Source organism: Strix uralensis, chromosome 11, assembly GCF_047716275.1.
Source record: "Strix uralensis isolate ZFMK-TIS-50842 chromosome 11, bStrUra1, whole genome shotgun sequence".
Taxonomy (NCBI): Eukaryota; Metazoa; Chordata; class Aves; order Strigiformes; family Strigidae; genus Strix; species Strix uralensis.
In genome coordinates this window covers 6,388,737-6,411,278 of record NC_133982.1, presented here as the reverse complement: position 1 = coordinate 6,411,278, position 22,542 = coordinate 6,388,737, and the positions used below count along the sequence as shown (strand labels likewise).

Sequence of the window (22,542 nt, the reverse complement as noted above, 5' to 3'; positions counted from 1 at the left end):
TGTAAAGATGTAACTGGTATGTGAGATCAGACTAAAAATAGGTTAACACGATCTTTAGGGCATGGGAGCAAGTATTTATATCATCTTTCAGCAGTAAGCTGGCATAGAGGCTTTCATTCCCCATTTATAAACGTTAGTAGCTACACAACTAGAGTAGCAATGTAACTGTGCTAGCACACCTGGGGGTGTGGACACGCTTGGTAGTGAGGAGGAGTGGGACTGTGCTGTATCCACTTGCACCATATTTACCTCAGCAAAGCTGGCCTGGGTAGTTTGCTCTGATGGTTGTCCTTGAGGTGTGGTGTCCTGTGAGAGTGGCAAATGCAGGAACACTTCACTAGGTATTGTAGGTGGCTGATAAAGCTGAATAGGACCACTGAAAACAGGGCTGAAAAATAAGCATGTTTACAGACTTCTTCCCCCTCCCAAACTCACCAGGTTTGTGGCAATCTTTAAAAAAATTTAAATAAATAATTTTATTACTGGTAATAGCTATCTTAATAATTTCTAGATCTTGTATAAGTATCCATAACTGCTGTGTTCAGTGTTTGGAAATCATGACAGTCGTATTAATTTATCTTCTCAGAGGCAAAAGTCAACAGAGATCGCGGGCAGACTGGTCTTACAGACTCCTTTCGGTGGCAAGGGCCTTTACTTTCTCAACTCTGTAGTCTCTTCAAGGATTCAGTGTTTGAATTAACGCAAGCAATACTGTTGCCTTTGAACTACCTCACAGATTTATGCAACAAAGAATGTTGTAAATTCCAGTTGTGCCTGAAGTTAATAGCTTCATTAACTTATGAAGCACGGATCTGCTCCAGCAGAGGAGTAATATGAGACGATGAGGATGTATTTCACATTTGAGTCAGTCCTGTGCCAAAGGGAAAGGAGAGAAGGAGCTACAGTTCTGATATTAAACATATCTGAAGTAAGTTAGTTTTCTTCACAGGAAGTGTTCAGTTGCCTGCCAGAATTTGAAGCTGCAGTTTGGTGCTTCACAGTAAGCCCAGGGCTGACAAACACTGCTCAGAGCTGTTACCTTTGTGGGGTGTGAGGGAAGGGAAGTTGTGACAACTCTCTGCTCCCTTTTTGTCACGGTGCTCTCAAAAGAGCTGGTGCAAGTGGTGTTAAGTCTTTTCTTGCCTTCCTGTTTCTCATGCCAGAATACAGGTTATCTAGCTCTTGGCTAACCCTGCAGGAGTACTGTGAAACGTCATCTGCAGCTCCTGTGCGCAGCAGCAAGGCTGCCGCTCCTGACTGCCTCCTTTGAGAGACACAGAATTCGTGGTTTACCAACGTGCAGGTGTGGATTCTGCAGGGCTCGGCTTCCTTTCTGACTGCAGCGTTTCTGGTTCTTGGTTTGGAGGGATTTTTGTCCTTCCTTCCCCCTCCCCTTTCTGCTACCCCACCCCTATGTACAGGCATTGTCTTTCCTTCACAAATGAAAGAAAGAGCATGAATAAGAAGGGTCCACATCACTTTGGGACTTCTATTCCCTCTTTTTGTGAGGGTTTTAAAACACAGCAAAGCAGCAGAAGTTAATGCTGTCTTGCAACAGTGTTCTTGTAACAATTTTCTTTGCTACTCTCTCATGTCTTCAAATCGACATGTGCACTGGGGATTTACATGTACTCAGGAAAATAGTGGAATAAGGTGTGGGGTTTTTTCAGCATTTCATGAAAGACACCCCCCCCCCCCCCCCCCCCGTTAGAAATGGTTTGTAACCTTTGCCTTTGTGCACTGTATGAGGTGTTACGAGCCTACAGTCTGAATATTAAATCATGGTGAACATCTTTGCTTCTTGGGAAATGTGAGATTTTTGTAGAGTGTTATAGGATTGTAGACTTTTGTAACACTGCTTCTGCTGAGAGGACATTTTGGTTTGGCTTCACTTTACATTTGCTTTGAGGCACTGCGGGGATCAGCTTCTCTCTTCTTCAGCTCAGTTACTCTTGCACACTGTCCTGAAAAAGCTCAAAATACTAGCTTAAGTTTTCTGTATATATAAAAACTATATGAGAGATTGAGTTGGTATTTGTGCTTAAAGCACGAGGTGCGAGTTGCCCCAGACTTCTGGTGTGACTTTGGACAAATTGTGTAATCTCTTAGTTCGTTTTCACTGGTCTTTTTAGTAGCAGAAACTTTTACGTTGTGTGTGTATCTGTTCAGCATCTCAGGTTTTAATGATGGCTTTACACTGATTTTGCTATACATTAATAAAACCTTTGTATTCTGTTTACCTGATGTCAGTTTTCTGATAAATCTTCTATGGATTGTCTACTAATACTGCCTTTGGTCACACTGTATGTTTGAATTTTTGTTGAACTGAAATTCTGCATTGGGACAAGCAGTACATTAGGCTTTTGGCTTCTAATAAAGAACTGAACTAGAAGAAAAAACATGTAATAAGATAGTGCCTGTACCTTCCCTAGCTATAGGGTAGTTTTCAGAGGGAACCAAGCTCAGTATGCAGGTGTTGTGCTCCCCTGTTCCCCTTGTAATCTTCCACTGAATCACTTCAGTGCTTCCCACACGTAGACTTGCATGGCTGTACTTCATTGAAATCCTTTGCACATTCTGATAAATGTTTTTCTTGCAGTTATCGCTGTGATGATTTTGTAGTCAATGATACCAAGCTGGGCCTGGTACAGAAGGTCAGAGAGCACCTTCAGAACTTGGAAAAGTAAGTAGTTTGTTTACATCCAGAGAGCTTTGGGTGGACTTTTAATATTGCATCATTTAAGTGGTATTTCTTGTTCATATGTATATACATATTTAATATATATATTGTGGTCCTTGTACGTGTGTGATACCGTGTATGTTTAGATACCTTTTTCATCACTGAGAAGCAGAGGTGCAGAATGAATGGATTTGACTGATCTTGTATGTTTTGTTTCTTACACAGTGAATCCTGTAGAAGCAGTGTATGGTGATACAGGAATTTAGATACCGATTAACTTTCTTGCTACCTAGCCAATAATTACTGTCTTTTTGCATATAAATGAAAGAGAATTTCCGTAAGAGAATCATAGTTTTGTCAAAACCAGAATGTTTCTGGAGTAGAGAAATGCAGGTGGAAGTAGTCTTCATATTAATTGCATGGTTTGGTTTCCAGACGAAAAGATTAAGAAGGCTTATGAACTTGGAATTGTACAGAAGAGACATGTTTTTCCTCTGCCTTTATCTGGCACTGTTCCACTGAAAAGTAGATAACACAGTCTTTGTGATGCAGATGCTGTGGCCAGTGCTAGATAGCAAATAGACTTCTCACAATTTGCCTGGAAATCTTACCTATTGTGAAGTAGAAGCACGTTTACATACAGTGCTTCCAAATACATTTGAATGACCCAGAGTTCAAACAGGACTCTTGCTGAGACATTGCTGTGATTTTTGGGAAGTCCCTGGATCCTCCCCGAGTTAAGTGTGTCACTCTGTAGGTAATATTAACATTTTCATTCTCTTCCTATCTCTTTTTGATGGGCTTCTCAGGTATGTAGTGAGATGTAAAGATGTTTAAGCGTAATGAGAAGTGCACAGTAGTATTTTGGAAATGTCCATGAGATCTTACTCTTTGGGAGGTAAATAATACCATGGAGGCTTCTGTTGTGTGTAATGACAGGTTTTGAATGTTGGGAGGATTTCATAATTCAAAAATGAAAAAAAAAAAAAACCAAAACCAAACAACAAACAAAAGACCCTACCTAAAATCTGGAATGAATTAGGATTTTGCTGTTGGATTAGAGAGAGGTCATAAACTGGTAGAATTGAGGGGCCAGTAATTTCCAGTGATGAGGAAAAGAATAACTAATTGTTCTTGCAACTTTGTATTACACAAATGTTATAACCTCATGTATTTTTATTTACGTAGAGGTCAACTATTCTCTCGAGTGCTATGATTTTTGGTAACTTTACTTTGTCCTGATTTTTTGAAGTTGTCTTTCTAAAGGCTTAGATGATTTCTCTTACAGAAGAATTTTATGGCGAATTCTGTACTGAGTATTCCTTTGAATAAGGAAAAAGATCGATATGTTAGATGAAAAGTACCCTGCTAATAAGGCCACTCTTCAACATGCATACTGTAGCATGCATAACTTAATGCAATTAACTTGGACATTAGTGTAGTGTTGAAAATAGGATGTGCATCTGTACTCTGAGGGAGGTGCAGTCTGTTTTAAGACATGGAAAAGTGTATGTTGCAATTGGGAAGCTCTTTGCTCTCTTAATGACAACCGAGCAGATGTAACCACCGTGGTAAACATTAGGATGATTACCTGTTGTCCAATTCATGCAATATTTTATTTTTAGAGTAAGTAACCTCTTTTAATTACTTTCCAACAGTTCAGCCTTTACATCAGACAGACATAGGAAAAGAAAACTATTGGAAAACTCATCTCTGAACAGCAAGTTATTAAAAGTAAATGTAAGTATGATGGTACAGTAAGTTTATGGGGGGGTTTTCTAAACCTGTTGAGTCTTACAGTTGGCCTAGACTTGAAATAGTTACAAGCAGTTACCCAAATTTTGCTTGGTGCACTTTGTCTTTCTCATCTCCTGACCACACACCTGGAAGAGCCCCTTCTCACAAAAGTGTTTGATATTCTGCCGCATTTCTGTTGAGCTAGACTTCGAGCTTCCCTGTGCTTAAGAAGGGTTTCTTGTCAAGATGGAGCTTCAGGGCAGTTTGAGCTTGGTGGGATCAGCGAAGTTGGAAGGAGCTAGTATCTGTTGGGATTGAAACATGGGTAGACATAAGCCTTTTCTTTTCCTGAGCAGACAAAGGGTATCTTTTGGTGTGGTGGTTTTTTTTTTTTTTTTTTTTTTCTTAACAGTGCAGAAGGCAAAGAAGCAGGTGCACTGTTTTTTTTTGTAGGGGTATAAAAGTAATTGTTAGGAAAAAGTAAAAAATTTTAACATTTTTAGAAGAGCGTAGTAAAACTTGCTTTCAAAAGGAACTGTGAACTATTCTGAAAGCTTTTCTCACTCTCATCTTCCTGCTCTTTTAACTTCACATCTGCAGAACAGCACCCAGGAGAGGATGATCCAAGCCCTTGCTAGACAGCTGAAGGGCTGCATAGTTTCTTCCAGTCAAAGAATGCCCCAAACCAGATGTCTCTGTTTTCCACAGTTTGGGTTGAGGGAGTTTCTAATCTGCATAATTTCTCCCAGATTTTAGAGAGGGAGAGGTAGTTACTAACCCAGCTGTATGTAATTGCTTCATTTTCACCCTCAGCCAGAAGGTGTGGTGGAGCAGGGCTGTTCCTCCTTGGACCCTGGGGCTGCAGGACAGCAGTGTAGTCAAAGGGAGCTAAAGAACAGCTACCTGATTATGAAGAGAAGTAGTTCTTGAGTATGAATGGAAATAAGAGGGTGGGAGCAAAGCAGTCGCTGTTTTGCAAAGTCTGTAGGGGTTTAGTTACTTCAAAAATGCACTACCTACAGTCAATTTAGGGTCCTCTGAATGTGATGTGTATGCTTCCTGTACTGTCCCAATCCTGGGGTGATTGAGGAAGCCTGGGAGAAATAGTGGGGATTTTTTTTGCTATGGCAACACACCGCATCATTGTCTGGAAAACTCAAAGCTGGTAAAAACCAGAAAGAAGATTCTAGGCAACATTTAGATACAGAGAAGATGGAAATAGAAAGCATTAATTTAATGCTGCTTTTATTCTTCTTAGTCTGTGCTGATTTCCCAGTTTTATTAATACTTGATTATTGCCCATGGCAACAGATGATCTTTTAATTGTTGGCACATTGGATCCTTATCTAGAAAAGACAGGGCACTGTTGTTTGCAGTAATACCGAGCTGTGTCACCCCAGGCAAGAGTGTGAGAAAAGAATATGCTAAGGGAACAGTGGTGTTTGTACTTAAAAGTTTTCCTCCTTTATTGGAAAACAGGTCTCTCTTTAAACAATTCTGACTGAATGGGTAAATTGCTTATGTAAATAATACTTTTTTTTTAACAACATATACACAAATATCTACTGTCATTAGTTCTTCACCAGAGATTATGTTTGTGGTAGATTTGGGGAGGAAAAAAAGTTTTATTGGAACTTTGAATATATATTTGGTAACCTGCATTTGCATGCAGTCTTTGGTATCAAGTAATATGCTCATTTCGAGATACTACTACTAAAAGATAGTCTAGCTTTTAAATTCTGTTAGAATAGTGAAGAATGCCCCAAAATTTGATGAACTTCCAATGTGGTACTTTGTAGACAATGGAATGTGTCAGAGTGTTTTGGATTCTAGAAATCATAAATGCAACACTGTCCACGTTTCTCTTCCTTCTCCTCCCAGCCCACCCTGAAGATTCTGGCAAAAAAGCAAGCTCATCAGTGGGTAACAGTGCTCTAACCTGTTGAAACTTGTAGGCTGTAAATGGTGTATATTTTGCTTCTCTTTATTCAACACATTGCTTTTTGTTGCACAGTCTAAATTGACTGTTTCTTTCCCAAATAAAAGCTGTTGTCTGTCTTTCAAAAACGCTCCTGGCTACCACAAGACCCCACCAAGACAGCAGGCTAATGCTGGTGACTTAAAAACAACCTGCAGGCTGCCACACTGCATATTAGACATGGGACTAGATGGATAAGGATTGGTATTTTCATTTTTCAAAGTCACTTTAGGGAAACTGCTGTCCAGTTCTCACTGAACACTATTGGAGTGTGAATATTTAACGTACATACACACAAGTACTTTGCAGTAAAAGCCTGTGATTACCTCCATGTTGTCCTATTCTAGATCTATTCGCACAGGAAAAGATGTAGTATAGTTTTCTGTTGACAGGAATGAGTAAGAAACAGGTTTTGTGTCAAGACGTAGGTTCAAGGCAGTTAGAGCTGGTGAGGTTGCTTTGGCTTTGAAACCGCGCTTTCCAAGCAGTGTAGCTTATTGTTTAAATCTGTGCTGATATAACAGTAACAGCTCTGTGGGGAGAAAGTGGGGAGCAATGATAAGTCTTTAACTGAACCATTCTCATTTTCAGGGAAGCACCACTGCCCTTTGTGCCACAGGTCTTCGGAACCTGGGGAATACGTGTTTCATGAATGCAATCCTTCAGTCGCTCAGGTACCTCTGAAGCTTTCCCTGTGCCTCTGTGAGAGTGGTGGTGTGCTGTAGCGTTAGGCAAGTGAATGTGGCAAGTTACCACCGTACGAAAGTGTACCTGGATTTGCAGGAAGGGGTGTGTGCAGGTACCATACGGTTGCGTTTCGCAGTGTGAGGGACTCCTGTGGCGCAGCGTTCCAGAGGAAGCCTGCCGTGTCCTCAGCAGAAAAGGAGACTGCCCTTTCATTGCTGAGGCTGTTGAAATGCTGCTGCTTATGGTCGGTGGGAAAGCAGAGACAGTGCTTTGAGGGAAGGGGGCTCTTGGAAGCGGGTGGGAGAAGTTTCTGCAGTGCTGAGGTGTTAGACTTCATTTCATTGCTGCCAAGACTGCCGCTGCTCTGTAATTGTCCTTTTGCATTTCTGAATTTGCCTACTTCACTGGGAGACTACTGAGTCAGGCTACAGCGGCACTAATCGGTCTCCATTTTCTTTTCCATCATTGGGGATTCACTGGCAGGTGTTGAGGCACATGCTGCTTATGTTCCCTCACGGGGACTGGGGTAGCAGAGGCCAGAATTGAGAGGTGGTGGTAGGCACGGAGTTAACCTCCTCAGCAGCTGCAGTCTGCTTTGTTAGGGAATGCCTTCTGATACCTCAGTCTGTCATGGTAGCTCTTAGGCAAAGCAGAGCCAAAATGTCATTATTTCAGATAGTTGGGACGAGGATGGTATTTACAGATCTGCTCAGTCACTTACAGAAGATGAGTATTTGCTACAGTATTTCTTGTAGCTTGAACTGTGGGTGATTGCGGCCTTCTGTCACCACATGAAGTTGCGTTTATGCATTTCAAAGAAAAGGCTCCAGAATATGTAATATTGCCTTTATTCTCTGCCTTTTAAGGACTTCATTAATTTTCCCTTTTTCCATAGTAACATTCAACAGTTTTGCTGTTACTTCAAAGAGTTGCCTGCTGTGGAGCTGAGGAATGGGAAGACGGCAGGCAGGCGAACTTACCATACCAGGAGCCAGGGGGATAACAATGTGTAAGCTGCATGTCCTGTGTTAGCACTGAACTTTACAGAAAACAGCAAATGCTTGGGTAGTAGAGCCACTATAGGCTTTCACTGTTGTAGAGTCATGGAAAAATTGATTCATGGGGGGACACGGAGTCATAGAAAAATAATTGGCTGTGCAAAAGAAACTTCTATCGCTGGCAGTTTGTTAACATAGGTCTGGTGCTGCGGGGGAAGCGGTCATATACATCAGAAAGTACTGGAGTGTAACTGTGTTTAAAGTAAGGTTAAGAAGTGCTATAGTTATATGTACTCCAGACATGACGTTACTTAATTCCAGCTAATATATAGTAATAGGAATGAGGCTGCAAGTGAACATTCTACCAAAAAGAAATTTAAAAAAAAATTAACCAATTCACAATCTGTAGCTTGTTTGAGCCAGTGTTAAAGGGATGATGTTAGCAGAGTCTACAGTAAAATGGCAAAAGGTGGATAGATTTCCAGGTGAGTCTTCAACAGTGAAATGTATTTTCCTAACCTGTCTCTCTCTCACGTTATGGGTAGGATTTTGGACATAAAATCATTGAAGTACTGGAAAGGATGTTTATCCAATCATTACAATCTTAACCAAAGTAATGTCTGATATTTGTACCACCCTCTAAGGGTTACAACGCAAACCCATATTAATCACCAGCTTTTACTTTCTTTCTAGTTCATTGGTGGAAGAATTCAGAAAGACGCTCTGTGCTTTATGGCAGGGAAGCCAAACTGCATTTAGTCCAGAGTCTTTGTTTTACGTTGTTTGGAAAATCATGCCAAATTTTAGGTAAGTTTTGTAACATAAGAACAATAGTCTTGATTGCAACCTTGTATTGCTGGTGTCCTCTAAAACTTGCTGAATCCGTGGGACACACTCTATGCAGCTTTCCCATATGCCCACAAAGAGGCTTTGAAAAGAATCTTCACTTTGATCAAGTTTTGTGTTCATCGGTAGTGTTTTTTTTTCCCCTGCCCTTCTACCATATGCTACATGTAGCAGTGTCAGGGAGGACAAATGTTTCAAATACTAAAATAGTAGTGTTGTACCTTTGAGCCAGTGCTCAAAGGGCAGAAGAATCAAGATAATGACTTGTAGGTAAATGCCAAGTGCACGGTGTTGACAGAACCTAAGCTTGGCTGCAATAAGAAAGTGATGTAGTCAGTTTAAAAAGGGTACAGCACCTACAGGTCTAAATGCAAACATACTGGCTGAAACTTCCTTGATTCTCTCAAAATATCGTAGTCACCAGCTGGAATGAAACAAGGTCTATAAGAAAAAAATCTTGTGCATAATAGGCATTTTGTGCCCATACTGACAAAAAAGTTAATAAAAAGAAGGTTCCCCAAGTAAATCGAAGTATCGTTCCTCTCCAAGGTCTCCCTGTCCTGGCCCCTGAACCTCTTTCAAAGGAGCACTGAAACCTGTTAGGATATATTGTGATGAAGGTAAGTTGCTCCATGTTCTCAGGTAGTAAAGATGTTCTGTTATCTGTTACATCTCCAGCAGTGCTGAAAAGATGCTGTGAACACATCTGCTCAACGAGCAACCCAAATAACACAAACCTATTCATTCTGTTCTTCACACTGCCAAATATGTTTCACTTGGCTTATGAGAATCAAGGAAGTTTAATACCAGTAGTAGCAAGCAGTGACCAAAACATTTTATAGGTAAATGAACATCATCCATAATGTCCTTGACCAGTTTCCCTATTACAGTCTTCACTCTAATTCTTGTTAGACTAAGTGAGAAACCAGTTCATTAAAGTTCCTCAAGCAAATTTTCAGCACTGTGGGTTTTATCACAGCTTTTAAAAGAAAAAGTGCTGTTTGTTGGGGTTCTCCCCCTTCCCTTTTTATTCCTAGTTAGCTGGGAGCATGTCCGTGATTAATTGGTAAGATAACTCATTAAATCACATGGAGAATGAAGTTAGCTGCTGAGTAGCTCCCTGCTCCCACGTGATCCAGGGAGAAAATCTGAATTTGTTCAGTGCTTAATTGTACCTTGTAAAAGCTAATGATGCTGGAATTGTAGTTCTACCTCGTGCGCTTCTTGTGAGATCGGGAGGAGAAGGTGGATGGATGTAGATGTGAAAGAAAGCTGGAGCCAGTAGCATGTTAACAGCAGACCAGGCGCTTGGCTTGTGCTTACGAAGCCTGAAGCGACGGGGCAGGGGAGGAGACACGGTTGGGAACGTGGTTTGTTTTAGCCCAAAGAGATTTCAGTTGACAGAGGCGTGTCGTGCCTGCCTTTGAGGACTGCAAGTGCTGTTCTTCTTACAGAAGGTTATAGGAAAAAACCTCTGCTGATGTGCTCCGTGGCCCTCTGTCTCACACTGCATACAGGGAGTAGAAAGTATCGTTTATAGTCACTCTAAGCACAAGTGGAGCACCTCTGGGCTCTAATGCTGCTGGGGAAGTCCTGCTCCTTGGCTGTTGGACAAAGGCTGCGGCTGTCATCCTACTGCATGCTGAGATAGTGCTGCAGCCTCACGCCGAGTTGCAAGATGTATATTTTGCTGATTTATTGCTGTATAAATAGTATGCTCTCTCTTCCTAGTAACTGTTCCTGTTTATATTCTGTTGGCAGTAGGAAAAGGAATGTTAGAGGTGGGCTTGAATGGAATTGCTTCAGGTGGATGGAGATCAGTTTTATTACACAAGCTGACTACCACAGAAACGGTGCTTTTTGCTTTTAAGATTGTTGTTTATTTTAAACAGTGCATCATCCCTATCACTGTGTTCTTTTAAAGATCTGTATCTATACTTGAGCTTTTTAACAAATCCAAGGGATTTTCCATCTATAAACACATGCATCAGGAGCACAACCAACAATGTGGAATGATTCCAGAGGTGGTTTCATCAAATTTGTTGCAGAGCAAGTGTGCAGTATACCTCAGAGCTCTTTTATGGGATATTTAATGTTGAAAAGGTGTCTGAAGCAAAGACTTTCCATAAATTTAATCTGCAGCTGGTTTATTTTGATTGCTTAAATGTTTATTAAATTGAAGATATCTGTATTCAGTAAAGTAAGCACAAATCCTGTGTTATCTCAGCACCTTCAACATTATCCTACAGTGTGCACAGTTAATGTGCAGCTTGGAAGTTGAGTTTGTTTTACTACTTTGTTCCATAACAACGTGTATTTTGCAACTTTGGGAGAATTAAGTCCTGGTTTTGGCTGTACAGGACTTGCCCTGTTGAAGCACAGCAGTGTTTGTGTGTGACAGTTTTTCTGTTGTGAAAGGTAGGTAGTGCTGCTGCTGCTTCTCACGGTGCTCTAAGATCTACAGACAAATGTGGTGATTTCTTTCAAAGCTGCTAGTTTGGAAGAAAACATCAGTGTGACTCTACAAGAGGAAAAGGCTTTAAATAATTTATATTTTGTTACCCCCTAGCAGTACTTTTGCAGGACATACCTGTGTTTCTCACTAAGCACATCAACCTCACATTGCGTACTTCTCATTTCTCTCCAACTCTGGGTACTGTGCCATGAGGACATTTTCCCTCCCCTGAGCAGCAGCATAAAAAAACCATCTCTGTTGTCCTTTCCCATACATTCCTGTGTGACAGTTACTGCTAATACTTATGTGGAGTAGGGGCAGGGGAGGCATGATAAAGCAGCTTTAAAGAATGTACAAGAGGAAGAGGGAAAGCCAACCCTCCTGTGTAGGGATTTTTGCAACTGGGCCTACAGAGACTTGCATGTAATCATGTCAGTGTTGCACAAAGTTTTCAGTTACACTATGTATGCTCTCCTACTTCATCTCAGCGCACATCTTACAGCAAATGAATAGCAGTTGTTTGTTAAATCTGATGCATGATTTAGCTTAAATAACTGTAAAGGCACATTTTACCCTGATGGCTTCTCTGTACCCTTCGATTAGGTTTGTTAGTGGTGAAAAAATAATTGTAACTCTTTGAGCAGCAGTGCTACGGATAGCATGACACATCTGAGACTGGATCCCTATCCTGCCAAATCCAAATGCTCGAGAGATGCTCTGGATACCCCACCATTACCTTCCTCGCTCAACAAATGGTGTGTGGGTTATGCAGGGGAGGTGTGCAGTTCTGAGCATCGCTATAGATCGCGCCCTAGAAGAGGAAAGAAGTGCCTCTCTCTCATCCCGATTATGTCAGACTTCACATTGTTGCTGAAAGATGCATGTGGAAAACAAATCCAAAGATGAAGTTCCTGGCTTTGGTGGGGAGGGGAGCAAACGGGCAAGCAAATACCTGGAGCTGCTGAAGTGAGTGGGATCGGTGGCTGAATGGAAACCTCTCACAAGTACTGACTCTGAATCCCATGTGCACGATATGTTTTGTGGTGTCTTTCTTTTGAATCTTGCCAGGTGTGAGATTTCGATATATTGACCGTAATTTTTGGTAGTTTCAAAGTAGGGTGTGCTGGTTGGACGTGATTCATAACAGTTCTGCAGGGGTACTAATCAAATACAGTCAATAACAAAGAAAAAGGAGAAAGGCTTTGTATGAGCGAGGGGAAGTCCCTGCTACCATTGTGTACTTTTAATTAACGTGTATATGAGACCTAGGGTGTGACTAGCACAGACTGAGTTTGGTGAGGCCAGTGAACATGGCACCTATGTTAGCTGAATATGTGAGCAAATGGTACATCTCTACTGCTCCCTGTTGTTTTCTAAAAAAGATCTCTTCCTATCTAAAAATGTATATTCTTTAACGTTTCGCCGTTCCTCAAAAAGAGACGTGCAGAGAGCAAGTGAGTTGCAAAGGACCAAAATTGCTTAGTTTGTCTAGACTTTGCTGTACCTTTCCAAAGGCTACTTGGAAGACTTTTTTGGTACAAAATATGTATGTCTCTGGAAAGTCTGCTCAGTATTATTAAGAAGCAATGGTTCCTTCCTGTGACCCTGCTGCTCTCTGTGTGTCAGCACTAAAGCAACCTGTGTATTTGGTGATTTTGTTGCTGTTGTTTCCTTTTCTCTTAAGGGGATACCAGCAACAGGATGCCCACGAGTTCATGCGTTACCTTTTGGACCATCTACACCTGGAACTCCAGGGTGGCTTCAATGGCGTTTCACGTTCAGTAATTTTGCAAGAAAATTCTAGCCTGTCTGCAAGCAACAAATGTTGCATGTAAGAAGCGTTTTAATTTCTTCAAAACGTTAATGCCTTTGTATGGGTCTGTGTGTGGTGGATCTGAAGTTTCAAATTCATGGCTCCTTGTTTTTTCTGTAGTCCCTCTGTAATGTTACAAATTACAAAGCTGCAGGTTATAAAGGATTAGCATCCTATAAGATGTGCTTCCTTTCAGAAGGAAGTAGCTTAGATCAGCATTTTTCAGAGGTGTGAGTGAGCATACAGACTTAAGTTGTAAACACATCTTAGTTCATTAGTCTTTCAGAAACAAACAAAAAAACCCACCTCTGTTTTCTATTCTATATCAATATAAAATTCATTCTTCTGTCCAGACAATCTCACTGCTGTAGGGTGATAGATGGGCTGAATGGCACAGGAGCAAAAAAGATGGCCAATGATTTGTAGGTTTAAAGTGTCAGCAGACCTCCTGCATTAACGACTGAGCAGTACAGTTACAGTTTGAAGTCAGTTTTCCTGCAGATGATCTTGCTGTATTTGGGTATCAATTGACACAGTTAAAGGTGTTGCTTTTTTCCCCCGGTAATTGTGATTTTCATGTTACTGTGTGTCTTGAAACAGAGGTAGTAACCCACGTGTTTCACTCCTCTTTCTGTACTTCTCAAAATACTGTTGTTTCTGAATTCTGTCCCAGGTGTGTTTTCTCTCAGATTGAGACTGTGACAGAGAAAACATTTTAATTTGCTTCAGGAAGGAATGTTAAGTCAGTTCAGCCTGCACATTTGGTCCCTAAGTCCTTGGATTCCCTACGTAAGAGTTGAGTGAGCTTTCCCTTCCTATACTGATTAGGTCATAGCAAGCAGGTCTGAGAGATGCAGGGTTTTATAGATGGCTTGTTAGGGAAAGCCTAGAGTTGGACTGTGCTTTCTACCACATTTATGGTGCTTTGCTGATGCTTAAAAATCCCCCAAAAGAATCTTAAAATGTTCTTAGAATTGAAGTGTATTTGAAAACTAAACCAATTTTGTTTTGACAACATTCTGAATGTCAAAACCCAAGGAGAATTTAAACTTCGTTCACAGATCTACTGTAAATTTGTCTGGAGAATGGCTGTTCACATGCATGGTGAGGGTGGAGTGAGCTGCCTTCTGTCAAGGGCAAATTAAGGTCACATAGCCTTAAATGGCTACAGTAAAGTAATAAATATGCTGTGAATGCTCTCAAGCATCAGTTTATTTGGGTAGCCATTTCCTTCTGCTCAACAAGAAGTGTTCAGATCAACTGTAAAGATGTGGGTGGAGTGCAGATAAGGAACATAGGTTTCTGCGGGCTTGTAGCATCAGATCTGCCAGCGCAAACTAGCACGTTTAGAAGTTGTATCATAATATAACAAAATTTTTGTTTAAATGGGACTATAAGAAGTCAGTCAATTATGTAACCTGCTAAGACGATTCAAGAGAGTAATGAAAGCATAGAGAACAGTGATGATAATGCATATATCGTTTATCATATCTTAATGCAACTTAAGCTGTCTTTGGAAGTGAAGAAGTGCAGAGATATGTTTTAAGAAGTTGAAATTACTTGTAACAAAGGGTGTAGAATTAAAACAAAAATATGCTTGACCTACCTAAGAGGGAAGAATTTTTGTTTCAGAAATGGCCCTAATTACCGGGTTAAAATACTGTACCCCTGTGAGCATCAGCTCTCCACTGTAGAAATGCAGTCAACCAGAATACTTTCAACACTGAAATTTTGAGCATCTGCTTAGAGCATACGCGGTTCACACTTTCTTTAGGTAGAAGTATTGTAGCAGCTAAATACTTGCACTGTACAATTCTGGGGTGAATGAAGTGCCTGCTGGATGAACTCAGTCACTGTTTGTTACACATGGACAAAACTGCTCTGCCTAGTAGCCATGAGTTGCAAGCAGCAAACACATAACAGGTACTGAAAATTAAGCTCAGACACTCCGACTGACTTTACCTCTCTCATGTGGTTTGTCTAGAAATGGAGCGTCTACTGTTGTCACAGCGATTTTTGGAGGCATTCTTCAAAATGAAGTCAACTGCCTAATATGTGGGACTGAATCTAGAAAGTTTGACCCATTCCTAGGTAAGGTGCCTCTTGTTTTCAAAATACCAGGTGACTTAAGGCAGAAAAGTAAATCAGAAGCTTGATATATTTAGATGTCTCAAACTGAACCAGAGTTTTGGCCTGAAAAGATCAGGCATTGTTTTGTTCAGCCCTATTTTTTCTGTTTGTTTTTCTAGACCTTTCACTAGATATTCCAAGTCAGTTCAGAAATAAACGTACTAAAAATCAAGAAAATGGACCAATGTGCACACTACGAGGTAAGAGGAGTGCTTGGGTAATGAAATCGTTACTAGGACTAAGATTACATACTCTTCAGAGCACCTATTTCAGAGGAGCCAGGCCTTCACCTAGGGTGTGACTTGGTGCCACACAGCCATCTAATTTTATGAGATTCTGTGATAGAAGGTGCCAAAATAATTTTCCGTGCAGGTTTTACCGCAGTCACTGTGTATTGACATACTGCTACGATAAACTGAGGCTGAGAAGTGCTTCAGGAGGTCAGCTAAATATCAAGGAGTCGTCCAGCAGGGGTTCTCCTTTGTGGTCAGAGTATTCTAATGTATCCCAGTCTTTCCAACCAGCACTCACCTGCATTGTTGCCCACTGGCATTTGCCAAGGGTCTGTGCTTAGTGTTCAGCTTTTTAGACAACATAAATACAATCCCGCAAAGTTGGGCAGTAGTGCTGTTACTGACCTTATTATAAAGGATGTTAATTTTTACGGATTTATGAATGTACTTGCTGCAGATTTGTGAATATTAATCAAATATTTTCTCCATTCACTTTATACCTAAAACCAAATCACCTTTAAAAGTTAGAAAGTAGTTTAGTTTCTTTTGAAAATAGTTGTGCTGAATGTTGGACAGAATTGTGTTTGAAAGATGGAAGATTTTGGGAGCGCCTGTTTTTTCTGTTGAATCGCTTATAGCTGTGTTAACAGGGAACGCTGCATGTTACAACAGGTTACTCTATTAAAACACATTATTACACAGCTTTTTGCTGCATAAATGCATATATAATAACTAGAATGAGCATAGCAGATATGAATGCCTTTTCTGTATTGCTGTATTTGTTGTATTTCATGTTACCAAAAAATCACTTGATGTGATCATGAATCAGGTTTCTTTGTGTGGGTGTTTTGTTTTTTGTATCTTGTTCTTTTTTAGATTGTCTTCGCAGTTTTACAGACCTGGAAGAACTTGATGAGACAGAGCTGTATATGTGTCACAAATGCAAAAAGAAACAGAAGTCCACCAAAAAATTCTGGATTCAGAAACTACCAAAGGTTCGTATAAGTACGAAAAGTTAACGGTGTGACAATATGTCAACGGAAATAACGACTTGACCGTTAGTAGACCAAGACCTAACCCTCCCATAGGCTATTGCAGATGTCTAGCACTAGGTTCAACCTCTTCCTCTAAGGCATCTGTGTTTTATTTATTTTTTTTAATCCTGTAGGTGCTATGCTTACACTTGAAACGATTTCACTGGACAGCATATCTGAGAAACAAGGTTGATACGTATGTTGAGTTTCCCTTACGAGGCCTAGACATGAAATGCTACTTGTTAGAGGTATGAAGGCTCACTTTCTGTTGAAATTTGTTCCACGACATGTGTCTTTATTACAAATTATGGTAGGAGCTATTGAGATTTTAAGAGCTTTCTGTCTTTTTAACCACAGCCTGAAAACAGTGGCCCAGAAAGCTGCCTATATGACCTTGCGGCTGTTGTTGTGCATCATGGTTCAGGGTGAGTACATGGACTAAGCCTGCTTCTTGGCGGAGACCTTCTCCCCACTGAAGTACATGCAGAGTGTTAAGGTTTTTCTGTCCCTCGTGAATGTCTGTATTTTTACTGGTGGAAATAAGCAGTGATTTATAAACTTACACAGAACTAAGCTGAATTAACTTCAGATAGATCTATACAGTCATTCCTGTGAATGCCCATTGGCAGTCTCTGGGGGAGACGGAATGAAAGTAGCGTAGTTCCTCTAGGAATAGAAAGCCCTAAACCAACAGATTGAAGCAAGGAGCCTTTCAGAAGTTACTGCCTCGTTTTGAAATTAGTACAAAGCAGAAATATTTCTTCCTCTTATTCACTTTGAAAGATGCGTGTGCATTTGTGCCAAAAAAGTGCGTGCGCATGGTTGGAACAACTGTAGACTTAAGACTGGCACAGTGAAAGCAATTATCCTGTATTTGCCTTCTCTCCCAGAGGAGTGACAGTGGTAGGCATGCCACAAGGCTGGCTAGTGTTCATATTTTGAAGTAAAGTTGCTGGGTGTGTGTTGTTTTGGTTTTTTCCTTTTCCCAGCCCTGAACAGATCTGTTGAGAGTAGCAGTAATAGGGCCAAGACAACTGTTTATCCTGAGAGAAACATGTTCTTGTCAGTCAGGCAATCACTCTAGGGGTGTGAGCTGTGAAAGGAGTTTTCTTAAAGAAAGTAAATCCCATTAATCAAAACCTTGCTGATACCTGAATTTAATTCCAAGATACTAACCCAAAAGTTCTGTCCAGAAAGCCCCTCCACTTGCTTTCTCGGGAGGAATGCTCTGGACTCTTAGAAACTGACTGCTCGAGGCAGCCCTTGTAGCCCCACAGTGCATCTGACTGGTGCTTCAAAGTCATAGGAAAAGAACTATACGGACAGCAAAGGAGAGCTGGTCGTGATTCGGATGGAATCAAGACAGTTGGAAGCACTGAACATGTGTTACAACATGTAAGCAGGTGAAAGCAGGCCTTGTCTTGGGGTGGCAGGGTAACAAAAATTGATGGGTTTGTAGTTCCGGTTCCAAGGTCTGGCTCCAAGACGTGGATCGGTTTAAGATGAACTTGAAAAGTTTTCTTCTTGGTATTCTGGGATTAGTTTTCCTGTGAGCTCTTTTGATTATATTTAGACTATGTGAGTCTCTCTAGATCTAAATGGGTAAGATTTCTGCAGATGGAACATACTGAAATTTTTATAGCTAATGCTTGGAATAGTAACAGATAGACTTGATTTTTAGGTAGACAAACATGGAAGTTCAGTGTTGCAAGAAGCCTTGCTTGTACAAAAACTATGGGATGCTAGTAAGTTCGTATCAAAAAAAACCTTTCAACTCATCCCAGTAAGGGCTTATTTTACTTAATGTAAAACTTTAATTTGGAGAACTTTAAGCCCTACAGATAAGAAGGGAAGCATCTTACCAACTGTTGTGGAGGGCTGTCAGTTCCTTTCTTCTTCTGGTTCCTGGAAGTCCTAATAGGAAATGCATCAGAGAATGAGGTGGTGTGTCTCCTTCTGATTGTCCTTTCTTTCCCCGCCTCCCTCCTGCTGACAGCGTTGGCTCTGGACATTACACCGCATACGCAGCTCACGAAGGCCGTTGGTTCCATTTTAACGACAGTACTGTAACTTTGACCGACGAGGAGACTGTGGTAAAGGCCAAGGCCTACATCCTCTTCTACGTGGAACGGCAAGCCAAATCTGGATCAGATAAACTTTAATACCTCCTTTTAATTCTTACTTATCAAGTCCACCGGACAAAACATTTCCATTTTTCCATAAATACTTGATCCAAGACTATTAATTTCATTGTGCACTTTTCAATTTCCTCTTGTGGGTTTTAGTTTTGTTGTGTCAATGGTAGCATTTGACTTACTGAACTTGGACACAAACTAACTTTTTTTTTTTTTTTTTTAGTTATACCAGAAAACCTCAGCAGATTTTGATTTGCTGCTTTAGTTGTGATAACTCAATTTTTATATATATAGTTTCATGAAATACTTAGTTATTTGACTTTTTTATATTAATGTTTTCAGTTCTCACTTTCTAAAGGCACATTTACATCAGAGAAGCTTTCTGTCCTTACAAATGTGCTTCTGATTATGAAGAGCAATACAACTTCATGCTGTTCTCACAGCTGTTACGTAGATATGATTTAATCTCTTTAAATCAAGGAATTGTTTGCACATACTATTTTCCCTTGTGCGAGAAACTAAACAGTGACCTCTGAATAATCATTCTTTGTCTGCAGAAGAGAGGAGATATGGCATCATTAAATAGACCAGGTAATTGCTGCTATATTGGTGTGTATTCAGGCTGCTGACTTTCAGGAATCATTGTAAATAAACAGTTGGTTCAGTTGTATCAATACTGCAGTTTAATTCAAGTATTCCTCACATGCTCTGCCCCCCCCCCTTCAAATTTTTTTTAAAAAAAATCTTAAAATATATACATGTCTAAATTGTGTTGAGATTTATGTTTTTTTAACTAAACCTGAATTGCCTTAGACATCTCTTGTTTTAGACTGTCATCCTGAAATTTGATCATGAATACTTACTTGCTTGAGAACTTGGAGACTTCCTGGCAGTGGGACCCCAAACCTCCTTCCTGGTGGAAACTGGGAGTACAAACCCAAATTTTGGGGTTTGTGAGAACAGTCTTCAGTCTAAACATAGCTGCAGTCCACTTAAACTGAAAGGAAGCAGTTGGTGTTCCAGATGCCTTGCATGACAATTATCAGTTCCAGTGCAAACTCAAGGGAAGATGCTTAGTTTCACATCAGAACCTGCCTTGTGGAAATGATGAGCTGAGACTGCTGGCTGACTGGGGCAGACTGGGGGAGCTGTAGCATTTACACATTGGCCCTGTGCGGGATCTTTATTTGCAGTCTCTAGATGAACACTGGTAAAATTTCTATAACTTGGCTATGTAATGGAGAAAGACTTCTGCTTAAAAAAATGCTGGATTTTAGCTGTACTGCCACACTGGAGAGAGGAACTCGGCTAGTAAGATTTAAAAAAGGTGGACAGGAAAACCAATATTGCAAAAGCCAGGAGTCACCAAAAAATCTGAAATTTGACAGATGCTGCATTTCAGATCTCTTCCCCCAGCCCATCCTTTCCAGCTGTCCCCCATTTGCCTAGCAAGGAAGTGGACACTCCTAAATCTTCAAAAGTCTGGTAATAAGAGTAGAATTTACTTAATGTAGACTCACACAATCAAACAGCACCTTTAGTTTATGGTAACAGTAAGAGATGGTAGTCTGAAAACACAGAAGAACTTGAGGAAAATGTGATGATTACGCTTTTTAGTTAGTGCTTCTGAAAGACATCGTAGTACACAGTAAAAATTTCCCTACTGGCTGTACTACAGCTCAAGCTGGTGCACACGGAGTACGCATCAATTTCCTTGCTGTGGGTTACCTGCTAGCTGTACACAGACAAATAGTGGAAATCACAATCAGATGTTTTTTTAAAATGTCACTCTTCATAGCTTTTTCACAGCATCTTAAACCAGGAAAGAGAAATTGGCTTCATATAAAACTGCAGAAAGCATTCAGCATTGCTAATGGTGTATGAATATGTAAACTGTACACTAGTTAAAACTATTGTGATTATTATTTGATACATTAAGTAACATATATAAGGATGTCTTCTTTTACTTAAGTTGAACAATAAATAGAACTTCTCATTGCTTTAAATTGTAGATAGTTTGTCACCTACCCTTTCTCTGATTCTTGCAGCCAGAGCCTGCCTTCTAATCAGAATAGGTAGCTGTTATCATTTATACAAGAAAAAGGTATTTGACAGATGTCACCGGTGTGCAGGGCAAGTGAAGTATCTTACCACGTTATTACCCTGAGGGGCAACCTTACTGCTCACAGTTAGTTGGGAAGTTAAGTAGGTTGTAGCTATAGCTGCATTTTGTCTGCATGCTACTTGGATTGGATTGCTTTAGAATTGTACTTTTGGGAACACAAAGCTTAAAATACACAACTAGCTATGGCCCAGAGCAGTTTAACTTACAGTAGTCAGGTGTACGCAGTGTTCTTGCAAACCAGTGATGTAAATGTGCCTTTCTGTATTTTTAGAAACTTAAATTTGTAATCTTCAGCTACATTCACTTATTTTAAGCAGCTTCTTACTTCTCCATTTAATTTTTTGGGTCAGAGTTATGTTCTCACTTCAGTATTTCCTTTCAGTGACATTTGCTGTGTAACATCTCTATCTATCCAGCATGGTCCATTAGAGACACGGCCATGGGAACACAATGCAATCACGTCAGGCTTGTTCTTGCAGCAGGTGGTGGTAAGGACTCAGCCATAGGCTTTGCTGGAACAAGTACATCGTAAATCCTCTCCTAATTTAACTTTCTCCCACTGCAAACCCAGATGGACAGTATGAACAGTTTGTTGTGGCAACACAAGTATTTCTCTTCCTGGTGGAGAACTTTGCTTATCCACTGTATTCTATTCAGTGTGGTGTCAAAAAAAAAAAAAAAGTAACTGAGCACTGAACCAGTAACATATACTGCACCTGGCCTAGTATTACATTTTTAACCTTACTTGTATATCCTATATTTATCTACTAGCTTGGGGGGAAGGGGGCGGGGGGCGGCAGGGGGAATATCTCATTTCATTTAAGCCAAATGTTTCTTTTCTACTTACTGCTGATCATAGTACACACTAACGGGCAAGAATTTTTTTCTTGCTTGTGACTGCTCTGCAAGCAACAACTGCTCTCTACAGTTCAAAGACTTGCATATTTTTTTCACCAAAATTTGTCTGATCAAAGGTTGTCCTTTTGTTAGTAATTGTTTAGCCATGTATACAACTGGAGACAAGATTTATGTAAAAACAAAACTGCAAAATGTCCAGCTCTCAGAGTACTTCTGCTTTAGTGTATTGGATAGTGAGCTGTTAAGTGCAGCATTATGCGAAACTCTAAGGCACTTACAAAGGGAGCTCCTTCTCATTGTATAGTCAGAAGGTGCTTTCCAGGTGGTAACAGGTGTCAGCATGAGGCGGGAGTTTAAAACTTTCGAACAGGCAAGGACAGTGGATTTGTATCAAAAGCCCAAGGCCACTTACAAGGATTTTACTAAATCAATGGAAAGCATAACGCGTGGTGTTCAGAAGTTTTCCCAACGATGTTTCATTACTGATGTGTCTATGTCTTACTGCTGAGGTAATCGGCACCTTGAAAATTGATTCCAATGTGCTTTAGGATATCCTCAAGTACTGTAGTGCCATAGTTGTAATTGTTTACCATTAAAACCTAGTGTGTAATTTTCAGTGAGGATTACTGACTGTGCTCATCTTGTGTGTGTTTCTGGAGCATTTCCAGGTTGAATGTGAATTATATCTCATGCACACAGTGTGTTTATGGAAAATGTGCCATTAAAGTGTCTCCTTTCCTTAGAAAAATGAAACTCCTCTTGTCCTTCTACAGGCTTGCAGAGTATCATTAGTGTAAATCACACAGATGGCAGAGTATTCTACCTTGTTCTGG

General features: G+C 40.4%; 1 protein-coding gene across 5 annotated transcripts in view; it reads left to right on the top strand.

Moving 5' to 3' along the window:
• USP3 (ubiquitin specific peptidase 3) overlaps positions 1-22,325 on the top strand; it is a 102,662-nt gene extending 80,337 nt beyond the window's left edge. For all 5 annotated transcript variants that reach the window (XM_074880981.1, XM_074880978.1, XM_074880979.1 and 2 more), the window contains 12 exons: positions 2,600-2,683; positions 4,339-4,420; positions 6,987-7,069; positions 7,978-8,091; positions 8,774-8,887; positions 13,066-13,212; positions 15,179-15,285; positions 15,444-15,524; positions 16,434-16,552; positions 16,726-16,839; positions 16,949-17,016; positions 18,588-22,325. In XM_074880981.1, coding sequence (XP_074737082.1) covers positions 2,600-2,683; positions 4,339-4,420; positions 6,987-7,069; positions 7,978-8,091; positions 8,774-8,887; positions 13,066-13,212; positions 15,179-15,285; positions 15,444-15,524; positions 16,434-16,552; positions 16,726-16,839; positions 16,949-17,016; positions 18,588-18,753 — 1,279 coding nt within the window. In that variant the 3' untranslated portion in view covers positions 18,754-22,325. The remainder of the gene's footprint in view (positions 1-2,599; positions 2,684-4,338; positions 4,421-6,986; positions 7,070-7,977; positions 8,092-8,773; positions 8,888-13,065; positions 13,213-15,178; positions 15,286-15,443; positions 15,525-16,433; positions 16,553-16,725; positions 16,840-16,948; positions 17,017-18,587) is intronic.
• The last annotated feature ends 217 nt before the right edge of the window (positions 22,326-22,542 follow it).